Source organism: Lates calcarifer, linkage group LG20 (assembly GCF_001640805.2).
Source record: "Lates calcarifer isolate ASB-BC8 linkage group LG20, TLL_Latcal_v3, whole genome shotgun sequence".
Lineage (NCBI taxonomy): Eukaryota > Metazoa > Chordata > Actinopteri > Centropomidae > Lates > Lates calcarifer.
In genome coordinates, this window is record NC_066852.1 from 10,044,085 (window position 1) to 10,071,105 (window position 27,021).

The window sequence follows — 27,021 nt, forward strand, 5'->3', positions numbered from 1 at the left end:
TCTGCCACTATCCTCCTTCCCAGAATTCATGCATCCTGATCTACAGCTGGGTGGAGAAAGAGAGCAAGGGAGAGACAGAGAGAGAGAGGAAGTGACTTGCATCAGTGGGGTAGGGACTGTGTGTAAATTACCATGCACGTTAAAAAGCAGGAAAATGAATTGACAACTGTATTAAAACAAATGTAAATGTAAACAAAGCTTCAGTAGTCTGGGGAGACAGGAGACAACAGAATAACAGCAAGAAAATAATTTAACCAGAAAACATATTTGATCTGGAAATCCCCAATTCTTCATGCTGAATTTTAAGATATGAAGAATCTCAAGACAATCAGTGATATCAACATGAATTTCACATCTAAATGTACATCTGGGAAATATGGTTCATTTGATGAGATTTACATGTAAATGGCTTTTAGTTGATGTGTTGTCAAATGAAATAATTACATTTGTAAAATCAAATTGTTACTTATAATCTGGCCAGATCATCTTTATATAGGACTAAGTAAGTGTAGAATAATAAATATTCTGACCAGTAGAAGTCTCACGCATTTATCATAGTTTGTTACATGTTGTTGCATTTCTGGCACTTTCTAACATTGTTTATATTTAACAATGATGGAAAGTATTTAAGGACATTTGCTCAAGTACACAAACACAGTTTTGAGGTATTTTACTTGAGTATTCCATCTTATGCTACTTTATACTTTCTCTATGTGTCAGAAGATATAGCACGTTTTTGCTCACTTTTTTACTCACTTATTTGAAAAGTCATTTGATAGTTACCAGTTATGCTGAAGATTATTAGTAGTGATACAAATACATATAATGAATAGATAAATTGTGATGTATTTCCATAGACTAAGATAAGACAAGACCTTATTGATCCCAGGGGAAATTAACAAGCTACCCAGTACAATATAAAGTAATCATCATTAGCCCCCGCCTTTACCAGCTGCAGCATTCAAGTGATGTAAACATTAATATATCAATAATTATAAACCAACAATATAATTCATATTATTCTGAAAGGGACCATTGTGCAAGATGAAAACTCTCAGTACTTCGGTAGTTCTAAAGTTTATTTAGTAAAATTTTGAGTGCATGACTTTTACTTTTCTACATTGTGATACTTTCACTTTAGTAAAAGATCTGAGTACTTCATCCACCACAAATAGCATTAGAACTGAAGGAAAAAAAATGTTGGGTTAAAATAAATAGACAAATAATGTGATACATGTCATTATGAAAAGGGCAAAATGAACCTAAGTGAATGAATTAGGTTACACCTGTGGTATAGGAATAATCCAAATATTCTACCTAAACAATTAAACAAAAAAGATGCATAGCTTACAGAAATTCTTTTCACACAGCAATTCCATCAAAAACAAATGGCCTGCAGTACATGGGAAATTCAATTATCCATTTTTCAACTCCAGGCCAGTAAATCATATGGAGAGGCTTGTCAGTAAACACAGCACTCTTGATTAGGCTGATCAGCAGTGAAAGTACTGTCCCGCGGTGAGCTCTGTCACACCAAATTCTTGTTCTGTGTAACAGCAAAGAGTGGTGGAGTCTGTCTGAAAACTTCTGTGAAAACAACAATCAAGACATATTAGCACAAAGTCAGTGAAAGCCCTTTCAAACTTTATGATCTGAAAAACTATTTTGGCATCTCCCACCAAGCCCATGATGCAGGCCACTGTGTGACAGTTACTGTGCACACATGACAATTTGCTGGTGGGATTTATCGAACCCACGAAGAATCAACCTCACAGCCAGTTTAATTAGACTAACCTGTATGCCTCATTAACTGGAAAACCCTTTTTGAAGTCTGTTAAAAAGTACAAGCAAGTAGAGAATGACAAAATGCTAACTTCATAGACCCATTTAAATTATTTAATATAAGTAAATTACAATAAACGTTTGCAGAGTTTCCACATCATTTGACAGTAGTTATCAGTAATTAATATAGTTTGCTGTTCCTGTGTTGGCTCATGCTTTAAGATAAGAAGTGTGCTGCGTTCAGTAGATTGCACTCATATTCCGTCACTGCAGCTCTGGGGAACATGAGGCTGACTTTGTGAATAGAAAATTCTTCCATAGCCTCAAGGTGATTACACAATATTGTATCAGTGAAAAATTCCTACTGTGCCTTAATAACATGGCACAACAGTTTTACTGTCATTGTAAGAGTTTTGTGTGGTTTGCATTTATTCATCCTAATAGTCGGTATATAAGTGTATAAATATTAGAAATCAGTTTCTTTCTCTTATTTCTCACTTTTAGAGTCTTCATCTGAGCCTTGTCCATGAATGATGATGTACATATTGGTTACAGGAGTGAAAACTGGCTCACAGTGATCATGATTTCAGCTCAGGTGAAGCTAAAAACACCAGATCAAGGCCTGCAGGTACAGCAGTTGCTCAACATTTTAAAATAGTTAATCCACCATCAAATATGATCCATGTTGAAACAGTTAAAACCTTATTTCTCAGTGGTAAGACACTGATTGCAGCCAACACTAGTATGGTTGCAAGATGACATCTGGTTTATAAAACCAGTTATCTTTAATCATGGAAGATCAGAGAAGTTTCCTGTGGTCAATTTCACCGTGATATTAAATAGGGAATGTGGCGTAAAGTGGACCCACTCAAAAGGACATTTTCATAGAAGTTAAGTTCACGCTTGCAGTGGTGCTGATGTTAAAATGCAGGTTTAAAAACATTTCATTCAAATAAAATATTAAATGCAAAAGCTGAATGAAGGAACAGGATTTTACATTTAACGCTGCATTTAAAAATGGCCACCAAGGGGCAGATGAACATCAGACAGATGTAACAAAGCTTGAAAGCAGGGAATAGTGCTTAGTGGGTTCCATCATTTCAATAACAACAATATGTACAAAATGTACTGTATGTTGAGTCTCTATTGATATACTGATTTTCAAGACCATTTCCCCTCAGATGTCTTACATTATTGGGAAACCAAAGACAGAAAAGAAAAATAATACAACTGAGATTATGAAAGACTGTCCCATCCAAACATAAAATGAGTGAATGCATTTTCTGCTGATTATTCTGTGTACCTTTGTTACACACAGACACACACACACACACACACACACACACACACACACACACACACAAATGTGGGATGTTATTTTCCATTGTTATAGAATATGAATAATGTGGGTCAGTTGCCAGTTTTAGCTCTCATCAGTAGGTGGCAGTATTGCTGGAGAGATGGACTTTTAGAGGAGTAAGAGAGGTGTGAATGACTGATTTCTCCAGCCTACAGACAGATGGAGCCCTTGTTGCAGACATCAACAGATCCCTGCTTCCCTAGACAACATTAAAAATGAGAACTCTTTGTTCCAAATGAGGAAAGGAATGAATCCTAACCCTCTGTGGTGTCCCTTGAATTCTTGCCAACTTTGAATGTGCTATGCTGTTGACGCTTCACCTGGAGCATGGTGGAGAGTTCCATGCACCAGAGGGCTTATAAGTCAGATTTTTGTTTTGCTCTTTGTTCCATTTACTTATTTTTTTTCTCAGTCATAGGGTCAGCTGCATGAATAGACAATCCACTTCCTAAACGTTTTACCACATGTTTTCCATCAAGTTAATCTCTCACGGTGTTTCCTTTGGCAGTGTTCACTCCTGCCAGTAAACAAAGGTGTTTATGACCTGGCGGCGCTGAACTTGAGTGGTCTGGGAGGCGATTGAGTAACACTGTTTTTCAAATTTCCCAGCAGTGCAAGAACAAAATGTTTGATTTCTGGGAACACTTGTAAGACTAATAATGTCTGACTGGAATGCATTTTTAATGCATGGAGAAGTCCTACAGTTCCTGTTACTGATTTCTTAAATAGTGGACTGTTTCCACACATTTCTGCAATATTTCTAAAATATTTAATGGAATCATACTACGATAACAATTGTTTTGACAATAAATACTACACTCTGTCATCCATTTATGTTTCATTAACAGTGGTAGTAAAATGGCCCTAGATAATGCCATAGAAAGCTGTTATACAAACACTGTCTTTGGTTAATTACACCTTATTCCTTCAAACTGAGAAAACCTTCCCAGGAAGTGGACAGGCCCTGAGGTTAACCCAATGCTCACAACTTTTTGAATGAAATCAACTCATTACACAGGTTAAGATATTTAAGAAAAACTTTATTTGTGACTTATAAACAAAACACATTACCAGATTGATTAAATCATAAGAATCACTATTATCACCTTTACAATGATAAGCAGGTGTACAAAAAAAGTTATTAACAGATCTGCACTGTCACAGTCGACTGGTATGTGTCACTCGCTGCCACACCCAGCGACTGAGGAACATTCACTATACACAAGCAGAGAATACATCAACTTTATTATTTTTTTAAACCATTTTATATATTTTAAAATTTTTTCCTTCTTTTTCTGCTTTTTTCTCTACTGGGCAAGGAATAGATATGGAGGGTGAGTAAATGACTTTTATTTCACAACAGTGTTTGTTTGATCATCATTTCAAAGCTTAACACAAGTTTTAAGAATCGTTTTTCTTATCTATGAAAATCATATGGGTAAAAACAGAAAAAAGGCATTTCTTAGCATAACACAATAGCATTATGTATATCTAGAAGATTAAATTCATTTTCAACAGGATAAAAAATGTGATTCTTTCAGGTTTTTCCACAAATTACTGTTCGCAATAGAGTATATGTTTGTATGTATTTATGTGTGTATGGGATGAGTGTGGGTCTTTCATTGTGTGTATTGTCTTTGAGAATGTGTATCAGAGGTATATGTATTCCAATACGCATTTCCCAGTGGAAAAACATATCTATGTATATATAGTATCTATATAGTATCTGTTTCCTTTGCTTATAACATGCAAACAGCCACTTGGTGATCTGACAGCACAGAAGTACACCTGAAGGACGGGACGGGGCTGGGGGGGGGGGCGACACATGTGCATGGGAGGGATTGAGCCTGATAGCAGCACCTATATACCCCTACTGTGACTGGTAATACGATGGGCTAAAAAAAGGAACACTGAGGTGAGATTTTATGACACTTCATCACGTTGATGCTGTTCCAGTATTCACTGCTTGCAGAAACCTTCCTCTACCATGCCAGATCTGGGTTTCATAACATCAGGGCCAAATGAAGTTGATCAGTTCACCCTGGGGTCACTGCAGCTTGTAGAAGTTTCTTCAATATGGCACTTCCCAGCAGTCTTGTTTCTGATGTTGATGTGCAGCAACTAGGCAACTGTATAATTTAAAGGTCTTGGGAGCTATGATTTTGGCTTGCTTTCTGGGTTCGCCTTTCATGTTGTTACCTCTCAATAGTGCACCATAAACAATGTTAAGAGTGTGTTTCTCCTCCATTAACTCATGAGATCCCCCCCCCCCAAAGTCAATCATCAACATCTTTCCACTGCTGCTGAACTGCACTGCACATATTTTTTTTTAAGTGGTTTTAATTGACCCAAGTTGCTCAGTTCGTACTAATGGCTGACACAGGAATAACTAGAATACCACTGTTTGTACAAAACAGGAATGACTTGCCCAATCTATGTTGGAGCTGCACACTACACTACAATGCCTGCTTTTTTCTGGCTTTTTCTGACTCCTCTTTTGCCCTCTTAATCTTGTCTTATTATGATCCACTACAACATATTTCTCACTTTTTGCTAACCTGTCAGATGTCCTCACAATGTGACGCATAGAACGGATGCAAGGGATGACAGAGCTGTCGACAATGAGCAATCAGAAGAGACACTCTGGCTGAAGCAGCCTAAGCTCAGCTGAAGTTGAACCTAACAAAAAATGTGTGTGTGTGTGTGTAGTGTATGTGTATGTGTATGTGCATGTGCATGTGTCTGTGTGTGTGTGTGTGTCTGTGCATGAATATGCAAATACACAAAAGTTGCTGCATTACAACAACTGTACAGTTCACTGAAGGAGAGTGACTTGGAAGATGTGGTCCAACCATGTTGATCTGGAGTAACAGGAGTAGAGGGGGGAAAACAGGCAGCGGGCAAGCAAATCCTACAAGCACTGAAGCAGTTGAGGCAGTGGTGCAGGGCTTGAAGAACAACTATTTAACATTCAAAGACAGAAGTAGAGGGATCAGGCTTGAACAGAAATGAAGCAACAAGCAACGTTCCTGTGTCCTAGCCATATAATACACTCCCATATTAAGGGTGGCATTGGCCTTCAGTCTTAGATTTGGAGATTCCAGAAAGAGAATGTTTGTGTATTCTTTAGGATAACTTTGTCATATATGTACTGTATGTGTGTAAGAGAGGAAGGAAATATTGTGTGTTTGCTTGTGTGTATGTATAAGAGGCAGAGAAAGTCATTGTTTTGTGTACAGTTATGTGTGTCAGACTGGGTGTGCTGATACACAGTGGGAATAAGACCCCCATTGACCTGTGCCTAATTCCAAGTGAGGATGCAAAGGTGTCAGGGGCCGGTTGCATCAGCTGCACGTAGGTTCCCTAGTTATATCCGAAGTAGCCACTAATCTCCAATTCACACACTGCTAAAATATAAGCTGCAGCATCACAAAAATCTGTTACAACATAACAGTAACAACTAAGTAGTTAAGCAAGCAATAAAGCAGGTGCAAATGATACAAAGTCACACAATTGCACTCACTAACAGTAAAGCAGGACATTTTTTTCTTTTTTCTGCACACAGTGTTTTTTTTCTTTAGTAATCCCATGCCATTTTGCAACTTAAAGGACTATAGCAGTGATTTTGAATGTTTCTGTCCATTTTCTACACATTACTGAGAACTATTTTCCTCTTCTCTTTTTACATTTTTCCATGTGTCAATCCCATTCAGTTTTACACAGTATAAAAATCAACATGCTGAGACTTGCTTGACATGTGTAATCCATTGTCTCTGTTTCACAAATATTGTGATTAGTGCAGGGCAGTTTTTAATTTAAGCTGCACTTGAGCTACATTATCATGTGATAAAAATGTAATTTTAACAACAATAAAACCAGATGCTGCTCTCACTTTGATGGATTTCTTATTGCACAATAGTTTACAGTCTCAGCTAAATTAATATTTATGCTATGGTAAAATAAATAAAGACACAATGGCTGCCTGGAAGGCTGGAGAAACACACTGAAATTCCCAAAACACAATGGTGTGCTTTGGAAAATGGTTAGAAGTGATGTTAGTTATGACATGATTTGTAGCAAATGGACTAAAACATGCAAAAACTATATTGTCCTTTAAGAGTCAAATATGGATTCTATTTACCAATCATAATTTTGATGCCAATCTAGTCAACTACAAATCAAAGAGATTCATGGCCATCAGCAAGGTAGTACTCTTACTGACTGGCTACTCAAATCTCTCATGTTATAACTAGCTATAGCCATAGAATTCCCCCCTTTGTACCCATTATACAGTTGAATTTAGTAACTTGCTAATTGCAAATGAACTAGCAGTTATGAAGCCACTACTTTATACCATAACCTGGGAACAAACTTGCGCATAGTTGGTGCAACCCAGTCCAGGTCCTCAGCCTCTGCGATGTGCTATGTTACACTGAAACAGAGCTCTTTATTCGAGTGTGGTCCTGTTTATCTCAGCCACCTCATTTGTGTAAAGGTGCTAATCTCATGGTACATATACTATATGTTGTCAGTTTTTCATTTTATATTATTTATTTATTTTTTATAAAAGACCACATTTTCTGAATTTCTACAAGGCCTCCATAATACTGAAGACAAAAGCCTCGGTTTCATTTTTTTTTTTTTTTAGTTTGGCTTCAACTTCACCTCCAACTAGGTGAGTCAAAAAGGAATGGGGCTGCATAAAGACAGAGATGCCAACATGGGCAGCCTGAGCTGACAATGGTCAGATACAAATAGTACACCTTTTCAGGTGTTTTTGTTCTTCGTCATACAAAGTGGTGGTGGGGGGTGGGGGCAGCAAATCACAGAAAGGCTAATCTAATCCAATAAATTACTTTCTGTTTTAATTTGGTCCAGCCTTTAGATGAAGTCTAGCTACTAAGAGCATTTGTTTGCCGTAAACCTTGGCCAAAGTTATGGGCCAAATGAGTCAAGAAAGAGAGGGAGACATTTGTTTTACCGAGTGTGCATGATGTGTGGAGCCAGGCCTGGTCTAATGAGGGTTTGGCCACTGTACAGTGTCTATGCAAATATGGTGCAAGGAAGCTCCCTCGGTTCTACAATATGCATTTAGCTTTTTTTCTCTGGCTCTGACATTAGGATGATAGTTTGTTGGTAGCTCTGTTTTCAAGTCACCCCTTCTCCTCTATTCTTCACCGCCCTCATCCTTTCCTTTCTCCTTCTTGTCCTTCTTGTCCTTCTTCTTCTTTTTCTTCTTCTTGGCCTCCTCCTTTTTGCCGAAGCTTATGAAGTCACCTTTGTCATCCACAGGGCCTGGGTCATGGCGGATAGAAATGATGGCTGGGGATCCAGGGATGATGAAGGCTTCAGGAGGAATCTCTCCAGGCTTCAGGGGCTGAGGAGGGCCATAGCCTTGTCCCGCACCATATCTGAAGTGCCAGCTGTTGCTGTTGACTCCAGCGCCTACTGGGGGTGAAAGCTCTCCACCACCTTCTCCATCTACACAGGTAAGAAGGAAAAAAATGAAAACACATCATGTCAAACCTGGCTAATCCTTAGATTACTTCAATTATCATTATAACCACATAGCTCCCTTAAAAGTTTGACATTTCAATTTTCTGTGGGATGGGGAAATCTCAAGTCTATAGTAAAATATGACCCTTGTCTAGCTTAGCTTAGCATGAAGATTGGTAGGTGGCTTGGAATGCGATTCAAGTTGGATTTCTACAGATGTGTCTCAGTTTGAATGATCTTGCTGCTCAAATTGAACTTGTCTTTGTATCACTCACAACACAACACACAACATCATCAAATCCAGAGTGATGGTGGCTGTTTAGTTACTGGCACCTGTATCGTTCCTACAGCAACCCATGCAGAATAGGTTGGTGATGTGTGGACACACAAATCCAATCTGATCACTTAAAAATAACCATGCAGACTGCCTGTCCGCAAGATCTGATCTGACACATATTTTTAGGTCTACATGTGCAAAACAGTTGAGAAAGAATAATAAAGAAACAACTACTCCACTTACAAGGGAATTATCATTATATATTTTTAAGATAAATAAATATGCTATCCCATAGAGCTATACATGGACTGTCAGTAGCAGATAAACTAAGTACAGACATCTACTTCAATTATCACTTTGATCACGGACAGAGCAGAAACTGAAAGTCTGTTCACTAATTCATCTGCACTATTTGTGTTGACAAGACATCAGCCTGATATCTGCAAACAGCTGTTAGCTAGTGTTAGCTAACCGGTGGGGACAGACTGAATAAAGTAGAATCCACACACTGTTCCCTTGACTTCCACGGCATCATAGTCAGTCCTGCGAAATTGCAGCAGGTTCGCACACTGTAACTATTCATGCTACAGTTTATGAGACTGTCAGGACCCAAGGTGGCTAATGTTACTTTTTGGCTTAAAATAACCTTTTTGTGCAGGTTAACTTGATTTCCCTAAAGCAGGCACTTTACACATGATGCAGGCCTAACTACAACAAGTAGCTACTGCATACCCATAATATTTAACATAGATATACATGTTTATTGATAAAAAGCACAAATCCAAAGATCGATCTCAAGACTTTAAGAATTGGTACTGGATCATTTGAAGAAAAATCGTGATTAATCAGATTTTTTTTTTCTCCAGCCCTTGCACATCCCCTTATAGCTTTGGCATCATTTTGCAATAGCTGCCCTATTTGTTCCTTCTGTAGACTATATTCTTTTGTCTTTCTTTCCTGTATGTCATGTCTATACATTTCAAGCTTTTCACATATTAACGCTGTTTGATCCTGTGTGTCATTTCATGCTGTTTTGGTTAGGATTACTCAGTAGAGAAAATGGCACGCGAAAAGCAAAAACTGCATTGTGATAACATGTGAAATGACTTCAAGAAATGGGCGTGTTATTCATATGCCATTTGGTGATACAAGACTGGACACATAATCAAAATCAAGCAACAACGAGCAGAAAAATAGTCTGACATTGGAGCAATAGCCACAGGGAGCGGATATTTTTGGGACAGCAATTCAGCCGAGACCACAGGAGGGAACACTGGAGGGGACTAACCTTTAAACTACGGGAATGCTTAACTTGGCAATGGGATTTGTATTTGTATTTGGATGTTGGCAGCAGTATAATCCTACTACCTCACAGGAAGCCAGAGACAGGGATTCAACCTTTAGTGCTCAAGCATGGATGTGACAGAGAAAGGAGCCTAGATAGCAAATCAGAGAAACAAACAGGATAAGATAGAGGATAGGATCTATATATAGAAAAAATATGATGTAAAGTGAAAATAAGACAGCTGTTAAGGTCAAAAGGTTAAAGAGGATGTTAGATGAGATGAAGAGTGAGAGAGAAACACACACACACACACAGAAAGAAAGCGAGCGAGAGAGGGAGAGAGAGAGAGAGAGATACTAAGAAAGATGGGGGTGGGCGGGTTTTGCAGACACGGTGCTCTCAGGCCCACACCAGTTCCCTCTGCACTGACCTACTTTCAGTCTGGATTTTATTTAGATCAAACACAGGCCCTTGCATGAAGATTCTGTTTGATTTTTCTTTATAGGCTATTTATGACATTGCTGGAGTGCTGAAATGGTTTCAACCACTGTCCCATAGGGAAGTACACTAATTTGAAAATACACACTCTCCATACACATAGTGTCCCACTGAGTCCCCACAGTGGGTTCATCGAGTATGAGAATACATTACATGTATGGGCTGTAATAAGAGTTGATGTAATGGACACTACCACACTTGTCAATAGATAGCCCTGCATTATTGCAGCCATACAGTATATTGACCACAACGAGCACTGGACACCTTTAAGCACTGTTATAAATTATTAAGCCGTGACTCACTACAAATTGATCATATACAGTATTAACTCATGTAAATATGACGCAGTAAAGGATTTATGTTTTCAATATAGCAGGAGAGGTACGATCCAATATTGTGGCATAGTAACATAGCAGCAACATACTACTGTGACAGGACCATGAGAACAAAGACACATAAATAATTTGTTTTGTACTTGCAAGAATAGAACTATTCATTTTTAACTTGCATTAAAAAATCAGCATATGAAGGACCAGGATAAGACTAAAATCAACATGCTAGAACTCAGGTCATTGCTTCTAAGGAAAATCCAAAGTTTGTCTCTTTTTTTTTTACATACATTCTTTGAAAAGAAAAAAAGACAGCCAATTGACAGCTAATTGACTTATGTAATTTTGCTTGCTCAGCGATTACTTGTATCAGATACTATTACCATATATTACCATTAGTGGAGTTAGTGGCATAATCTGAATCTGTAGTCTGTTTCTGAGGATTATGACATTTGATGGTATGGTCTGTCTGTATTTAATCTGGGTATTAAACTCAGGCAGAGGTTCCAGTATTTGAAATAAGTCCCTTTCAATTGCTATCAATGGTTAGGCAAGGGAGATTGCTTCTCATGTGGAGGAGGACAAACGCTTAAAATAAACTGAAGAGAGAGCCGGTGAGTTAAAGGAGATGTGCAGAACACTATGAAGCAGAATGTGGATGAGCTTATTGAGCCAGTAATGCATTGCATTGCACTGCTGTAAACAATGCACCTCCATTTTATATAACTGACATATCATTTCCTGTTACCTGATGCTGCTGGTGATCTGATGCTCAGTCACTCTGCCTGTTAGTTTATGGAATATTTTGTGTTAAATTTTTAAACGGTTGGATTCATTCTCTGTAACAAACAAATATTAACTTATTTTATAGATTTTATAGAAATTTGGCCAGTAATTACCCTGATTTGATCATTATAATAACATACCGTCTTAAACTATGGTTATTGGGTCATCTAATGGTGTTGGCCAAACCATTACAGGTGGGCTATGACCTGCTTAATTGAGCATTTGACAACTTATTGTGGTAGAGTAAACATAACCTAAGATATGGTTAAACATTCTATTTAAAATTGTTCCTTACATTAATATAAATTCTTTACCAAAGCTTTCTAAGAGAGTGGGAACTGTGTGTAAGATTACTGGACTGGTAGTAATGCTGTAAAATGCCCTATAATTATTGTGTTGCTGCAGTGAAGAGAATTGTAAACTATCACAGCAGTACATTTTTTGTCTTAAGTACACTTGAGCTGTCATATGGTTGTGTCTAATCAAGTGAATATTGTCTTGTTGTGTTGGGACATCCCAGGCTTTTCTGCCCTTTCTGTGACAAATCCAAACCCCTAATATTGTTAATTAGAATCCTGGCCCAGGTATTAGTCTGAGTGTGTATGTGTACATGCAAGTGAAAAATTAATTCATAACGAGCAGGTCATGTCACAGCTTGGAGGAGTTGGTACAACTACGACGAGCTTTGCTTCCTCTCTGACATGGAGGATTATTTGTAACTCTGCCATCACTTCACATTAGCCAGTATTTCACAGCAAATGCGTGTCTGAAACGGATTATGGTGTAACTGCTGGTAAGCAGGAAAGTATAGCTCCTTGTGAGGAGGTTGCCATGACACCTGATGTAGATATGTGGGTGTTTAAAGCCTCATTTCGTGTAACCTGGTGTCCTACATTTTAAAATAGGCTTCGTTATTTTCTGTCTAGTACAAGATACGGATCCATCTAAAATGAATCCCTCTGGTGGTTTGTAGCACATGCACACATCTGACAGTCGTGTAGTGCCTGTGCAAATGTATGCAGTGCATCACATGTATTCTGCATGAGAAACATCGACCTATAAACCAGTCTTTTTAACAGTATTTCCTCTAAATGACTGCGTGCCCTCTTTTTCTTCTTAATACCGGCCCTTGCCGAGTCCCCTTCCCTTTTCTGCTCCCTACTCCTTCCTTTTTTCCGTCTCTAAATCTTCCATTCAGAGATATGACCGGTTGCCATGGAAACTGCCTTCGCCCACTCCCTGCTGATGGAGGGTGCGGCTGCTGCAGCAATCTCTCAGTTAGACAGTGTTGCCAGGCAACAGGTCACATGGCGTTCCCTAGCAACAACACTACTGCAGGAACCTGCCAATCCTCTTAACCTTTCTCTTTCTCCATCCCCCCACACCTTGCTTTTTTCCCTCCATTCCCTTGCACATTTCCTCTGCTCTTCCCTTCCAAAATTGCTTTTAATGTTACTGGATCTCTCTCTCTCTTTTTTTTTTCATCATGGCACTCTTTTATTACTGATAACAGCCTCTCCCCCTCTGGCATTAGACAAATGTCTCCTCATCTGCACCATGGGTCACTTACATAAACACAGTTTTGAGGGTGCCGCATTTAGATGCATCACAGCAGATCAGACAACTTCATCATGATAACAATTCACTGCAGACATGAAAATGTGTCACAGAAAAGACCTCATGATGCATACTAAAGAGGATCAACCTGCATTTCAGTGCATGTCTATGCCTTAATACTCAACCACTCCTAACAAATTATTTCCTAATGCAACAATGCTCCCCTGATGCATCTTCAGTATGCTGTTCTCGAAGACAATATTTGAGTCTTAACATGACCAGAGAGGCAGATTTCCCCCCCAAAAAGCACATTTCTTTGCAGCAAACTGACACAGAAACTGGGAACTGGAACAGTGTGTTTCTTGAACAATCCCCCAGCTCTCTTTTCCACAGAGAGAAAAACATTCCCATATATATTTTCACTGAAAGACAGTAAGACATATTCTGTCACTGACTTGTCGAGTGATTGACTGTGATGCTACACTTCAAGTATCTATGTATGTTCTAATTCCTGCAGCTAGACAGAAAATCAATGAATGGTAGCTAGGCTAAGGAAAGGAGGGAATCACAATGTACCAACACAAAATCCTAGTTACTAAAGTCTTCCAATCAAACAATGCATGTAGTACTCCCAAATTTTCTTAGTCATTACCTTTGAGCCAGTGTTTCTGTGAATGATGATGCACAGGTCATCTTCAAGGCCAGCTCTATTTACACTTACGTTCTGCTGCTACACATTTTCAGTGTTGCCACCCACTCAGGACAACTCATTTCTTATTAAGAAACAGTTGCCTTTTTTTCTGTCTGTCTGTGGCTCTCCATGCTGCTAGCTGCTTTTATGGGAGGATGCAGTTGTTTATCTGTGGTTCTGCACAAGGGCCTGAGGCTTTTGGCATCTCAGCTCAGCTCTGTATGAATATCACACTGGAATTCAAGATCATGAAGATATTCAATTCTGTCAAATCCCCAGTTTTACCATATTGTTTGAACCAAAGTAAAAACAGAAATGAATTCAGTGTAATCACTGTCATCATTGTATTAGACGGGTGCCGCGTTTAAGCTAGGCTAACCAGCTGCCGGCTCTACCCACCCATTAATTATGTTTTTTAGCACAAACAACCAAGGTACCAGCTGCCCCCAATACCAGTACAGAGGACTGAACCCCAGGTGGGGGTGAGTGAGAATTTTACTCCAAACTTTATTCAGTACTATATTTGGAAGAATGCCTACTGTAAAGCAGCACTGCATTTAGCCCAATAGCAACGGTTTCTCAAATTTTTACTTAGAAATGTCATCCCGCCTTCATCATGTAACAGTAGACATTTTCAAACTGGAGGCACTTTTTCATAGTTCAAAGAACAATTGGAAGACCCTCCTCTTTTTGTTGTGTCTGTACTGTAAGCATCAGAAATGATCATAGTTTGAGGGACTTTTTAGCCCCTACCTCAGAGTAGGTAGTCTCTAGCACAAGAGGAACTGAGTGATACAAGTATACAGTGATTGCTCCAAACTTAAATGTATGCTGATTGGGCAAACATGAGCTAGTGCAGCACCAGTAACCGCCATTTTCAAAAAACCCATATAAAATGTTAGCTGTGTAAACAACCGCTTGTTTCAGTTTGTACAAAATGGAACAAGATGTAGACAGATGGACTAACAGTGAAGTCCAGAGTTTGAGTGTATATGCAGGAGGAGTAAATTCATTGCTATACCAACCGCTGGCCAGCTTACTTTAGGGTTTCTATTGGCGGTGCAAATGCGAACAGAAAAAAAATCCTTTAAGGTGTGTAGCTCTTGGGGGAGCTCTCCAGCAGGCAGTTCCTCTCAGGGCGTCCCCAGAACTGTTTGGTCCTAAAATGCCTAATGTTGCTGAGTACATGTATCCAGTGACCTTAATATTTGTCCTGTCGTGTTTTCTTTTTTTGTCATTTACTAAACTGCATCATGTACAAGAATATACAGTGTGATTGATATACTAATAAAAAGCAACAGAGATACAAGCTTTAACAAGCTTTTTAACAGCCAGCTTTTAGGGCATATTACATAAAGATATTTTAGTACACCTGATATTAAATATTAGTAAATATTCTATACTTTTGATATATTTTGAAAAACAAATTTTCTACTGTTTAAATGTTTGCAGGTGATCTTGACAAAATCAGTTACCTTTAATTTACATATTTTTAGTCACCATTGCCCCAAAGAATCAAAGAAGCTTTTTTGCCCTACATTCTGACTTCTACTCATCCACTCACCTGCAGCACTAGAAACAGTGGGCCAGTTCTGGACAAGCATCCCCTGGGCTCCCTGCATCACAGACGACTCCTCCATGTGGACCGAACTGAAAGAAAGGACACATTCAGCAAAGGCAGGAGATACATAAAAACAAATATTTACTTATTATTCAGTGACCTGACCTCTAGCTAATAATTATTCCTTCTTATGGAAGTTTGTTTTCCTTGATAGTCTAGGTATTTTTAAACCTCAACTGAAATGGTAATCTAATACAAAAAATTGCTTACAGTGTCAAATCTTCAAGCACTATTAAGTCACTGCCTCAAGCCTCAACAGCCTAGTTGCCAGGGGCGACCAGTTTTGCACTACTGTCACACTTGTTTCGTGTGGACACGTTGCCCCTGGCAGCTGATTCCCACTTGTCTTATTTAAAAAAAAAAAAAAAACATCCCAAACTGGAGCTGCTGAATTAACTTCAGCCATCATTCATTTTATTATTCACCCCTGTGCTTTGTCCTTCATACAACAAATATGAACCTTTGTTGTGATGCCGGAGCTGTGTTCTGTTAATGCAGTCTGCAGCTGCTTCACAGGGAAAGTTTTCAGTGACCAACTGATTTATGTCAATTTCTACAGTAAATTTGGACCTTTCATTCTTTTGGTAACTGGATTGGGTTTGAGTATTGCAGATTGGAAAAGGAAAAAGCATGTAATGCAGGTACGAAGTGAAGGTTCTGTTTCTGTGCCATAGTTACATATAGAAAAGTGGTCATTGTCGTACCCATGGCACTCACAGCATGGCACGGTACAGAACAGGTATCCACCCTAATGGTTAAAACCACATATGTAAAGACAATGCTCTGTTTTCTGAATTACCAAGTAAGGTTTTAACTCCAGTATTTATCTAAATGGCAATCAACATATATACAGTGCATATGTGTTATTATACCTCCTAAATGTTCATCTCATATTGGGATACATAAATATTTAATGTTGTTAATTGCATGCTGATCTTGCTGCATATATTTTATTATATGATAATCATGTATAAAAATGAGGACACAATGTTAAAAAGAATTCACACTACAGTCTAAACATAGATACTTGCCATGGAACCGAAGTGGAGTTCTTGTCTTGAAGTTTCAGATGTTTTTTTTTTGTTGTTTGTTTGTTTTTTTTTTTTTCCTTCTTTTCACCAATGTGAAAACCCAGAGGGTGTACTTTTCTGAGCTCTACTTTTTTCATTCAATACAGCTGGTGGGCAGACAGTACTCTGAGAGAAGGCAATGCAGAAACAGTTCCTGCTTTCACTGTTAATGTTCACTTTCACAATGTGATGACACTTACTTGCATGCTTGAATTGAAGAAGTTTATTTTCATTTCATATGAAAATGAAAATTGTCATTTATACATCCCTGGCAGTGCATAATATTCTTAGTAGTGTAATGAATAAACAAAGTGTTCTGCAGTAAGTATTTTGTAACTTCAATTTCTTGAAACTGTCTGTAAAAGTGACAGTGAGCAGTTAGCTTAGCTTAGCATAAAGAAACAGCTGGCCTGGCTCTGTCCCAAGATAACAAAATCATTAACTTCTTGGTGCCTTGTCATCTCGTGAGCAGACACACTTAACCCCCACCTAAAATCATAAACTTTATATTTTTACACTTTTTGTATAAAAAAGTGCAAAGGTCTGTATGTTGACAGGTTTTTTTTGGTTGTTGAAAAGGAGGAATAATTTGACACTAAATACAGTCAGTCCCTTTCTTAACTAGAGTTAGATGAGAGGACTGATACCACTCTTGTGTCTACTCACATAATGCGAGCTGGTTAGTTTAGCCAAGCATAAAGACTGGAATCAGAAACAGCTAGCCTGGTTGTGTCCAATGTGACACACAAAATCCAATTACCAGCACCTCTCAGACTGTTTGTTCAATCCATACAGTGCAAAAAAATGACAAGCTGTTGGTTATTGAGTAGTTAATGTCCATTTACTAAGGGTGTTATCTTGTTGCCTTGTTGTAAGGCTGTAATGGACATACAAAGCCAAGTACTTGCATGCAGTTTCCAACATAGGCTGTGATTTTTCCCCCCTCATACAATCATAATGAATATAGAGTTTACTGTATAGCAGGACCTACTGACTGGGGCATCTGCAATGCAGCACACCGAGTACCTATCTCAAACTGCAACTCACTTGTTATGTTGAATAGGGATTTGTCATGAATATAAAATGGCCATGTATATCCTGAGCAGTGTGAGTTTCAAGCTTTTACATAAGCAGAGGTGCAGTTCTAATGTGAGAGAATATGACACAGATAGGACTGGTGTTCTCTACAGTGACTGACTACACCAGGAATGTGGGTCAGTAATGTTGGTGCTACAAGATGCGTGTAGTGTGAGACATTACAGCGTGCGTGTGTTAGGGTTAAGTGTTAATGTGAGCCGTCTCTGTGTCTGTGTGTGTTACAGGCACTGCCATTTTAGAGATGGCAGCGGCAAATTGCAGTGATGATTTATGTTAAGCCATGTCATGTTACAGTGGCTTGATGACATGATGCACATTATGATACCCTACGCACCATAGAAATTAACACTAATATCCAATTAAATCAAACTTAGACGGAGCAGAAGACTGCACGACCGAGCAGTAAGCATTGTTAGCATGAAATTATGAAAATTCGGTACAAGGGATAGACGTGGAGGAAAAACTCATTAGTCCCTGACGTTCCAGCTGTCGTCCTATCAAATTAGCAAAACACTTCATTACAGATGAAAAAAAAAAAACTAACACAATTCTGTTCCAATTGTTGTTAAATCTTTTTTTTTCGTTTCAGTATTCTGTGATTTGTAGTTGGCTTTACTTACTCACATAATTAGGAACACTTATATTCTAAGCAAATGGAAAACACAGTTTTCTATATTTGAAATAATACCCCACATAAGCTTGCAACCCAAATTTCAAGAACCTGCTCATTATTATTGCTGGGAGTTGACAGTTTTAGGTGAAGTTCTACATCATGTGTAGAAACCATTTACACATGGTTCTAAAAGCTTAATTAAGTCTTTCAGTTTCAGTGCAATATTTAGTATATATGTTTTATGTATTTTTAGACCTATCTGTAAATGGGATTTTAAGATCTTATGAAGCCATAGCTGGAAAAACTGAGTGCATGCAAGTATGTCCTATGAATTAACAAGTATGACCAGAGTCTAAACTGTCTGACTTCACAATTTCTCCCCTAATCTCTAGACAAAAATATATAAATACACAGAACTGCACACAGGCAGTGCAGACACTGATGATGATGATGTGTGCGTCTGATAATCTGAGAAAGGTCATAGTCGGCTCATTTGTCCTTCATGCTTCATGCTGAAAGACTGGAACTGGGGGAAGTAACGCTGAGAATATAGATGGCCTATATAGTGTTACACTGCAGAGGAGGAGTGCTTTGCATCCACTGATGGGAGCTGCACATGGATTTTCCCAAAGGAGGAGGATGGGGTTGAGGTTCAAACAGATGCTTAGGGTTGACTAGCCCCGTTTTCTGATAATGACAGATACTTAGCTGCAGTGTTATGCTGCAATGTTTTTTTCCCCTTTCAGTAGAGGTCATTTTGAGGAGCAGGTAACAGTAGAAAGTCTAATTTATCACCATACATTGCAGAGCAAGATGAAGGGTCACTGTAGTGGTAGCACAGACACTAGACCATATGAGGAGAATGAATAGGTGTAACTTTTTCTAGATGATCAAAAGTTGCAAAAGAGTTAAAGATGGAAAGTGCTTACCTCTGCACCCCTGCCCTCAAAGATGCAGAATATCGCCAGTCAGCATTCGGAGCTTTTGGCTGAGCGAGCAAGAGGTAGAGAGAGAGAGAGGAGAGGGGAAAAAAAGAGTAGAGAGAGAAGAGAAAGATGGAGAGACAGAGAGAGAGAGAGAAGGAAGAGGGTGAGTTTAGTTTGATCTCATACAGCGCAGAGCCAGGCTGAGCCATGGTCTCATCAATTAATCATGATACACATCCCAGCTCTGGACGTGGTAGGAACACTGCAGTCGTGTCCCCCTTTGCAAGCACACTCACATACACACACACACATACGTATTGACATCCATGCAAGGACTTTAAAAAGGGCAGTGACTGAAAAGCCATATTGATGAGTTTTTGGACAGTCTCACTCTATGGCTCTATAAATGCGAGAGCTGGGAGAGTTATGCCCTTTCCCTGCCTGCTGGGGTGTTTGTACAGACTGATGTATATGTTTTTGTAACTGGAGTCAATCTGTGCGCTCCTGATGAACCTTGGCTGAGTGCTTGAAACTCCTAACCACTCTCTGGTAAATGTATGCCTTTAAAAACCAGTAAGCAAGAGCTATCATCGCTAGGACAACCACATCCTATACACACGGCCTATATTAGCCCACTGAATAGTTATAATTATATCCAAATATCTTTTATAAAATATTTTTCCATATATCTTGCCTTGGAGATTTATTGATTCTGATGGCTGTCTCTCACCAAAACCTTGCCATCATTACATTGAAACTACTCTATAGACACATTTTTTAAAGGAATATGTTCCCATTAAAAACCTTATAAACAGTTAGATATTTGTATGTTTCTAAGAGCACAGAAAGTATAGAATATTGGCTAAATTAAAATACACTATCTAGACAAAGATTTTTTTGGCTAAATATTTTACATGAATTTTAAATTACCCTATTTTAGTTTAATGACTTTTGACTGGACTGAACCCCCACTCATTTACCTTTGATAATGGCCAGACTGCTAATGATAATGCATTTAAGTTCAAAGAACCATATGAACCTAATGGAGGGAAAAGTTCATATTTTTAATGAGCCAATCTTTCATGGCCATTAATTATTCCTGACCCTTTCATAATTTTTTTCCCCCATGAGAACTGTGCACATGCACTACATGAAAAGACATTTTTATTACATTTGTATTAAAGCTAATGCTAAAATCTGTCAGCATCATGTGGGTTGCAGCCATAGATCTCAAGAACACCGAATAAGAAAAGCTGTGTTTCAGACACAAACCTGCTCAGGCAGTGGCAAATGTCCCAGATAAAGATGGCACATCATGTTCCTCAGTTCAATTCAGAGTGGAGTATTTTTTGCTGGTAGACCCAGCCTCTTTGAGTAAATCTAATTTGCAGGGCTGAGGAACACAGGCTGGAGGTTAATTTAATTTACACTGCTACACTTGTCTCAGTAAGAGATTTTCTCATTGTATTACTAATGTACCAGAGACTGGTACCTGATAATTAAGACGATGCATCCAAAGGCAAATTCCTAACCTTAGGGAGCCCTTGCTGCAATAATCTGGCAATAAAAACTATATTATTCCAATATTTGAACTGTCAATCTCTCCTTTCTCTCAGGCATAAAAGCAGAATATACCTTTGCTAGAGTGAAACCCAGACTCCTTAAAGGTAAAACTAACAGACATGAGGATTTCAATATCTAAGGACTGCACAAGTGATGCATGTATGGCTTGAAAAGCAGGTATCAGACTTTTCAATAGTAATCATGCCAACTACAGTCATATTATTTAATTTCTACCTCAATATTAACAGTATTTTAGGTATGACTATAGGTATTTTTTAATATACCTAAATCAGTTGTTGGTGTGTGTGAAACTAAATCATTAGTAGTATGGATATTGCCTAGCAGGTTTCACTCATCTAGAACTCACATGCGAAGTTAGGAAAACTGTATCACGCAAGTGTAATACTTTTAGATCAGGAGAAAACAATTAGGGTGAAATGACAAAATCTAAAACAATATCTAGTCTCCTCACAGTATCAGCACTAGTCATAGGTATGCATATCTCTCCCATAGTCAGAGGCACACAGGCAAACCAAGGGTGCCTGACTCAAGTCCTCTTCAACAACTAGTCTTGTGGTGGTCTTGATCAAGTCAATTAACCCCAGCTGCTCCAGCGCTCAGTTTTACTCACTCACTCACACTAACTCACACTCACACAAGGCAAACCCACATGCACAAAGAGCGAGCAAGCAGTGAAGACAGCATGACCTGTTCTTGGTGTAGATGTGATGACAACCTCAAACTGAAACACAAATCTCTGAATCATCAGAAATAACACAGGAACCTTGAAAGGCATCAGGACTGACACTAATGCAGTGTGAGCGCTGAGCTGAGCTGGGCCGAGTGACTGCACGGTGCAAGTGGGAACTGAACAAAGAGAATGAGCACTGCAAGGATTCAATTCATTGCCAGAGGGGATCAAACTTGACATGCAGGAATATCACCCTGCACACAAAAATGATGACAACAATGCATACTGTAGCAATAACCTTAATGAAAAGTCATGTTTGGTATGTAGTTAAAGGGTTTTATATTGTTTGCAACTAAATAAAATTTCATCAGAAAGTGACTAATATGTAAACACATTGATTCATGGGCTTCCAGATATGGCACAAAGATAAACATAAAAAATTAATGACACACCTCTGGGCAGATTTGCAGCGAGGCATCAGGCATACTGAGTCTGCGTACAAATCCACTTCCACTGGTGAAGAAGCGGTCAGCACCACTGCCCCAGGTGCCACTGATGGGACGTCCTGTGTTGTAGAACATGAAAGTGTCACTGCCAGAGGTGGCTGTCAGGCAGGTCTTGTAGCAGTAAGTCTTTGTTAGGGAGCCATTCCCACGCACTTCGATGTAATGAGGCTCCACTTTAAGGTCTCTGCGAAGCACCACATTGTTATTAGGTTGTGCCCCGGCTCCACCGCTGCCTCCCCCACCTGCACTTACACTGCTGCTCCCGCCATCTGGAGGGGGCTTCTGTGACACACAGCAAGGGGAGCAGGACCCAGGCTGGGTGCAGTAGGCGTGACAGCGGACAATGGCCAGCACCACCACAGTGACCAGGAAAACAAAGGTGGTGGCGCTCAGTGCCACAATCAAGTACAGTGTCACGTTGGAGAAGACCAGTGGGCTGTGAGGTCTCATGATCCTCTTGGGGTCAGGGACCACTTTGGGTGGCACTTCCATGACTGCCACGTTAATGGTGGCGGTGGAGGACAGGGCAGGCTGCCCATGGTCCTTCACTAGGACGGTTAGAGCAAAGGAAGTGGAGTTGTCCTCCAGGATCCTCCGAGTGGTTCTGATCTCACCGGTGTGTTCGTGCACCTTGAACAAGTCCAGGTCAGTGGCTGTCTCCAGCACGTACACCAACCAGGCATTTGGACCAGCATCTGCATCATATGCCACCACTTTGGTCACCAAGGCACCAGGCTCTGCATTCTTTTGTACTGTCTCCAAGGAGCGTGTGCCATTGCCGGGAGGGTTGACTATCAGCGGTGCATGGTCATTCTGATCCATTATGTAGATGTAGACAGTGGCGACGCGGCTTAGAGGAGGAATGCCCCCATCTTGGGCTTTGACCTGGAAGTGAAACTCTCTCAGTGACTCATAGTCAAAGGCTCGCAGGGCATAAGCCTCCCCTGTATCGGCCTTAACAGACACATACGAGGTGACAGGGATGCCATGGTTGTTGTCATTGAGCACTGTGTAGGTGATGCGTGCATTCTCTTTGATGTCTGCGTCTTGAGCTTTCACCGTACACAAAGAGGCCCCGGGGGCATTGTTCTCAGCCACATAGACTGTATATGAAGTCTGCTCAAATCGCGGTGGGTTGTCATTAACATCAGCCACATCCACCTGTATGGTCTTCTGGGAGGAGAGGGGAGGATTGCCTCCGTCTGTGGCACTCAAAGTGACATTGTAGGCATCGGTGGTCTCACGGTCCAGGAAGGCTGAGGTAACCAGAGTGTAGTAATTTCTGAATGACTTGATCTTGAAAGGAAGGCCTGCTGGGATCTCTAGGCTCACCTGCTTGTTCGCGCCAGAGTCTCGATCAGTAACGCTAATGAGGGCCACGACTGTGTCTGCGCGGGCGTCCTCCCTCACTGGGCTCGACAGGGATGACAGCACTATCTGAGGGACGTTGTCATTCACATCCACCACCTCCACCACTACCTTGCAGTGCGCTGCCACGGCCCCAGGTCCCTTGTCCATCGCCTGGATGTACATCTCATAGGAGTTGGTCTCTTCATAGTCAACATTGCTCCTCACTCTTATTTCTCCTGTATTAGTGTCCATGCTGAACATCTGCCTCACTCTCTCTGGAGTGTAGCTGCTGAAGGAGTAATAAACCTCTCCATTTGTGCCCTCATCCAGATCCGTTGCATTCAGTTTAATTACCAGGGTGTCTTTGGGTGAATTTTCCAACAGCTTCACCTTGTACACTGAGCTGTCGAACAAGGGAACATTGTCATTTGAGTCCAGGACCCGGACGTTGATTTTAGCAGTGCCCGTTTTCTCTGGTGTCCCACCATCCACAGCACTTATAATTAATTGGTGGTAAGGCGTCTGTTCACGATCAAGGGGCTTTTTGAGCACAAGCTCGATGTGCTTTGTATTTAGGGAGGGTTTGTTAGATACCAGCGCGAAATGGTCGTTTGTGCTGAGCTGATACATACGAACTGAATTGGACCCTATGTCTGGGTCCTGAGCGTTTTCAATCGGGTAACGAGACCCCGGTAAAGCAGATTCTGTGATTTCCAGTTGATACTCGTCTCTGGGGAACTGCGGCGCATTATCATTGGCATCCACGATCTCCACCTCGACATGGTGCACCTCAGTGGGGTTTTCGACCAGCACCTCCAGATTAATGAGGCAGGTGCTGGATAAATCGCACAGTGCTTCCCTGTCGATCCTTTCATTGACAAGTAATTTCCCATTTTTGGGGTTGACAATCACGTAGCGTTTACCGCTGTTGGAGGTTACCTTAATTTTTCGGGTGGCGAGCTTTCGAATATCCAGCCCCAAGTCATGCGCCAGATCACCGACCAGTGCCCCATTTTCTAGTTCTTCCGTAATAGAATATCGTAATTGTCCACACGAAAGGCCACAAAATAAGGAAAATATCACAAAATAAAAAGGCACATTATTCCCTAGCCAGTTGCATATCCCCGCCACAGCCATTGCAAGCTCATAGGATCCGCAGACGGATTAAACGCAGCCTTCCGCCTTTTTAGCTTGCAGTATCTTGCATCCCAGCACCTCATTAAGGTGGGCTAATTGGTCTCCCGGTAAACGAAACAGAAGCGGCTCATCCATTGTGTGTCCCGGCTGAGGTGAATCCTCTCCAGCGCACCCATATTTCCTTTGTCCGTGATGCGCTTTTTTGTCTCCAATGCGCGCTGCTGACGGGTGTGTTTCCCTGCCGCTGGAGCTGTGAGATCCGTCAAGGCTGTCGAAATTCGCCCCTAAGAAACCGGAAAAGAAAAACACACTTTTCAAAATAAAGCGATAAAAGTGCCACTTTTTCCCCTCAACTGTAAGTTTAGCTGTCGTATGCGTGGACTTAAACCGGAGGGGTCCGACTAGTTTATTATGTTATGTACTGAAACACATGGTTGTGAGTCATAGTTTGGCGGGGGTTTCATTAAATTTCGAATCACAACGTTTTAAATCAAGTATTAAATCGTTTCGTCCATAGGCTTTCTAGAATGAATAAACCCTTGTTTTTGATATACGATACTGCTCTTAATTTGCTTTAAATGGCCGTAAACAATGCTCTGTGTTAATGAAATGTGTTTTATTAATATTTTTAGAGCACGGTTTGCGAGCTCGATTACCGCGGGATTATTTTGAAAAACAGTAACCGGATATTATTTAATCCAATGTGGTTGACTTGATCTTGGAAGGACCGTATCCCACCCTAGCGCGCACTCAGACTCCAGCTCTCTCCTCTCCACTGTGGCGCAGCTCCCCTCCTCCCTCCCCACCCATTTCTCTCCTTTTATCCCTCCATTGCGACGTCGGTGTATGGTCTGGGGAGCTAATAAGCGACCGACACATTAAAGCATCCCCAGAATAAAGAAAGGCGACCCCACAAAAACGGCTATAGCCTTTAAGTGTGTGTGCAAGATTCAGTGACACAAGTCATTCATTTCATGAATCAGAATTTCTGTGCAGGACACGACTGAAAAAAATTATGGTTTGATTACTTAAATTGGGAATATAACCCGAAGATTTGGCTCATGCGTTTTAATTTACCGGATTTACTGTTGCTCATAAAGGCAAGGTCAGGGCTGATCTACAGAGTATTCCACATCACCACCCTCCCTCAAAAATGAAAGACATAAGGGGAAAAACGTGGTCACAAACACAGACACATGTTTGGGGACTCGCGTATGTTTGTCTTCCTTTGTCTGTGTTGGAGTCGTAAGGATGGTTCATTTGCCGGTAGCGATTCTGCGGCGCAGCTCACCGCATGGCGAGCGTTTGGGCAGCATTGAAAGCATCGCACTGACAATCACAACCTTCCCTCCACATGGATCACTGTCAGTGGTAGACTTCAGACTGTCAGGTCACATAATCGTATTTCAGATGCCTGTGGTGGACCCCATAAAGCAGAAGTCTCGTTTCCTCTCTCTAGAATATACCCCGAGGAGAAACATGATATAGGGTCCTATATGGACACGGAAATAAGACGGCTGATGGTGTGCTGAAGACATCCTAATATCAAATAAATAAACACTGTGGCTGTATTACACACTATAGCCTACAGGTCATGGAGTAGGCTATTTGCCTTTGTCATATAGAGTGAAAATCCCACAGACTGCAATTAAAAGGTTCATTCTTATGTTTCCATTCCTCAAGAAACATCCTATTTTCACTGACTCTGTAAAATGAACTTCTAGGAATTAGTCCACAAATCCTAGAGCTGGTAGCCTAAACTACTAAAACTAAACTTATGTTACTACATGTTCACCCTCTTGATTAACTGGAGGATCTCAATGATCCATACATGTGATTGTCTGTGTGTTACAAGATGATTGATAACATAGTTAAAGTCTAGTTAACCCTGCAGAGAGATAATAAGAACCACTCAATACAAAGCAGTTCTAAGGCATTGCAGTGTTAATGGCAGTTTGCAGTTCTCAAAGGTGTTGTCATCCACAGGATGTGAGTGCTCCCTAAATGGTTTGATGGACACAAAACTGATCTAAACCACATACCACTGCTCTCCACCTATCCAGCCTACAAGACAGCATTTCCCAGTGCTTTCTTTAAAATGTAACTTGATTGTCTTCCAGTGTGACTATGGTACCGCGTCTTGATAACTCATTGCTAAGGTGGATTCAGACTGAACAATTTGTGGTCAGACTGCCATTTTTTTTGCACTTTTAGCCTTTTGCTTTGATCTCACACAAACCTCTCTCTCAAACTGGAAAATAATGGAAGTTATAAAGAATGCACAGGAGCTGGAGGTCACGTATCAACAGAATATTAGTTATATACATTGCTTTGTGTTTGTGTATATGTGTATGAATTTTGTGTCAGAAAATCAGCCTTGATCTC

At 40.2% G+C, this 27,021-nt stretch overlaps 1 protein-coding gene across 2 annotated transcripts; it reads right to left on the reverse strand.

Annotated features, from left to right (window-relative positions):
- Window positions 1–4,161: 4,161 nt before the first annotated feature.
- On the reverse strand, window positions 4,162–24,912 carry LOC108893723 (protocadherin alpha-C2). Of its 2 annotated transcripts, XM_018691993.2 has the most exons (4): window positions 22,096–24,911; window positions 19,393–19,451; window positions 15,626–15,711; window positions 4,162–8,623 (listed from the first exon to the last, which is right to left on the reverse strand). In XM_018691993.2, the coding sequence occupies exons 1-4, from the start codon at window positions 24,634–24,636 to the stop codon at window positions 8,310–8,312; spliced, it is 3,000 nt and encodes a 999-aa protein (XP_018547509.1). In that variant the 5' UTR covers window positions 24,637–24,911; the 3' UTR covers window positions 4,162–8,309. The 2 variants fall into 2 exon arrangements, with proteins under 2 accessions (XP_018547509.1, XP_050934428.1); XM_051078471.1 differs by lacking the exon at window positions 19,393–19,451 and having other exon boundaries at window positions 8,477–8,623; window positions 22,096–24,912.
- Between the last annotated feature and the right edge of the window lie 2,109 nt (window positions 24,913–27,021).

What these genes read in the sequence shown, in the direction of transcription:
- LOC108893723 (XM_018691993.2), bottom strand. Translation starts at nt 24,636, where the DNA reads ATGGCTGTGGCGGGGATATGCAACTGGCTAGGGAATAATGTGCCTTTT. An exon ending in TTGAGGGCAGGGGTGCAGAG is followed by an intron (nt 15,712 to 19,392) that starts GTAAGCACTTTC and finishes CCTTTCTTTCAG; the next exon opens with TTCGGTCCACATGGAGGAGT. An exon ending in CACTGTTTCTAGTGCTGCAG is followed by an intron (nt 8,624 to 15,625) that starts GTGAGTGGATGA and finishes TTACCTGTGTAG; the next exon opens with ATGGAGAAGGTGGTGGAGAG.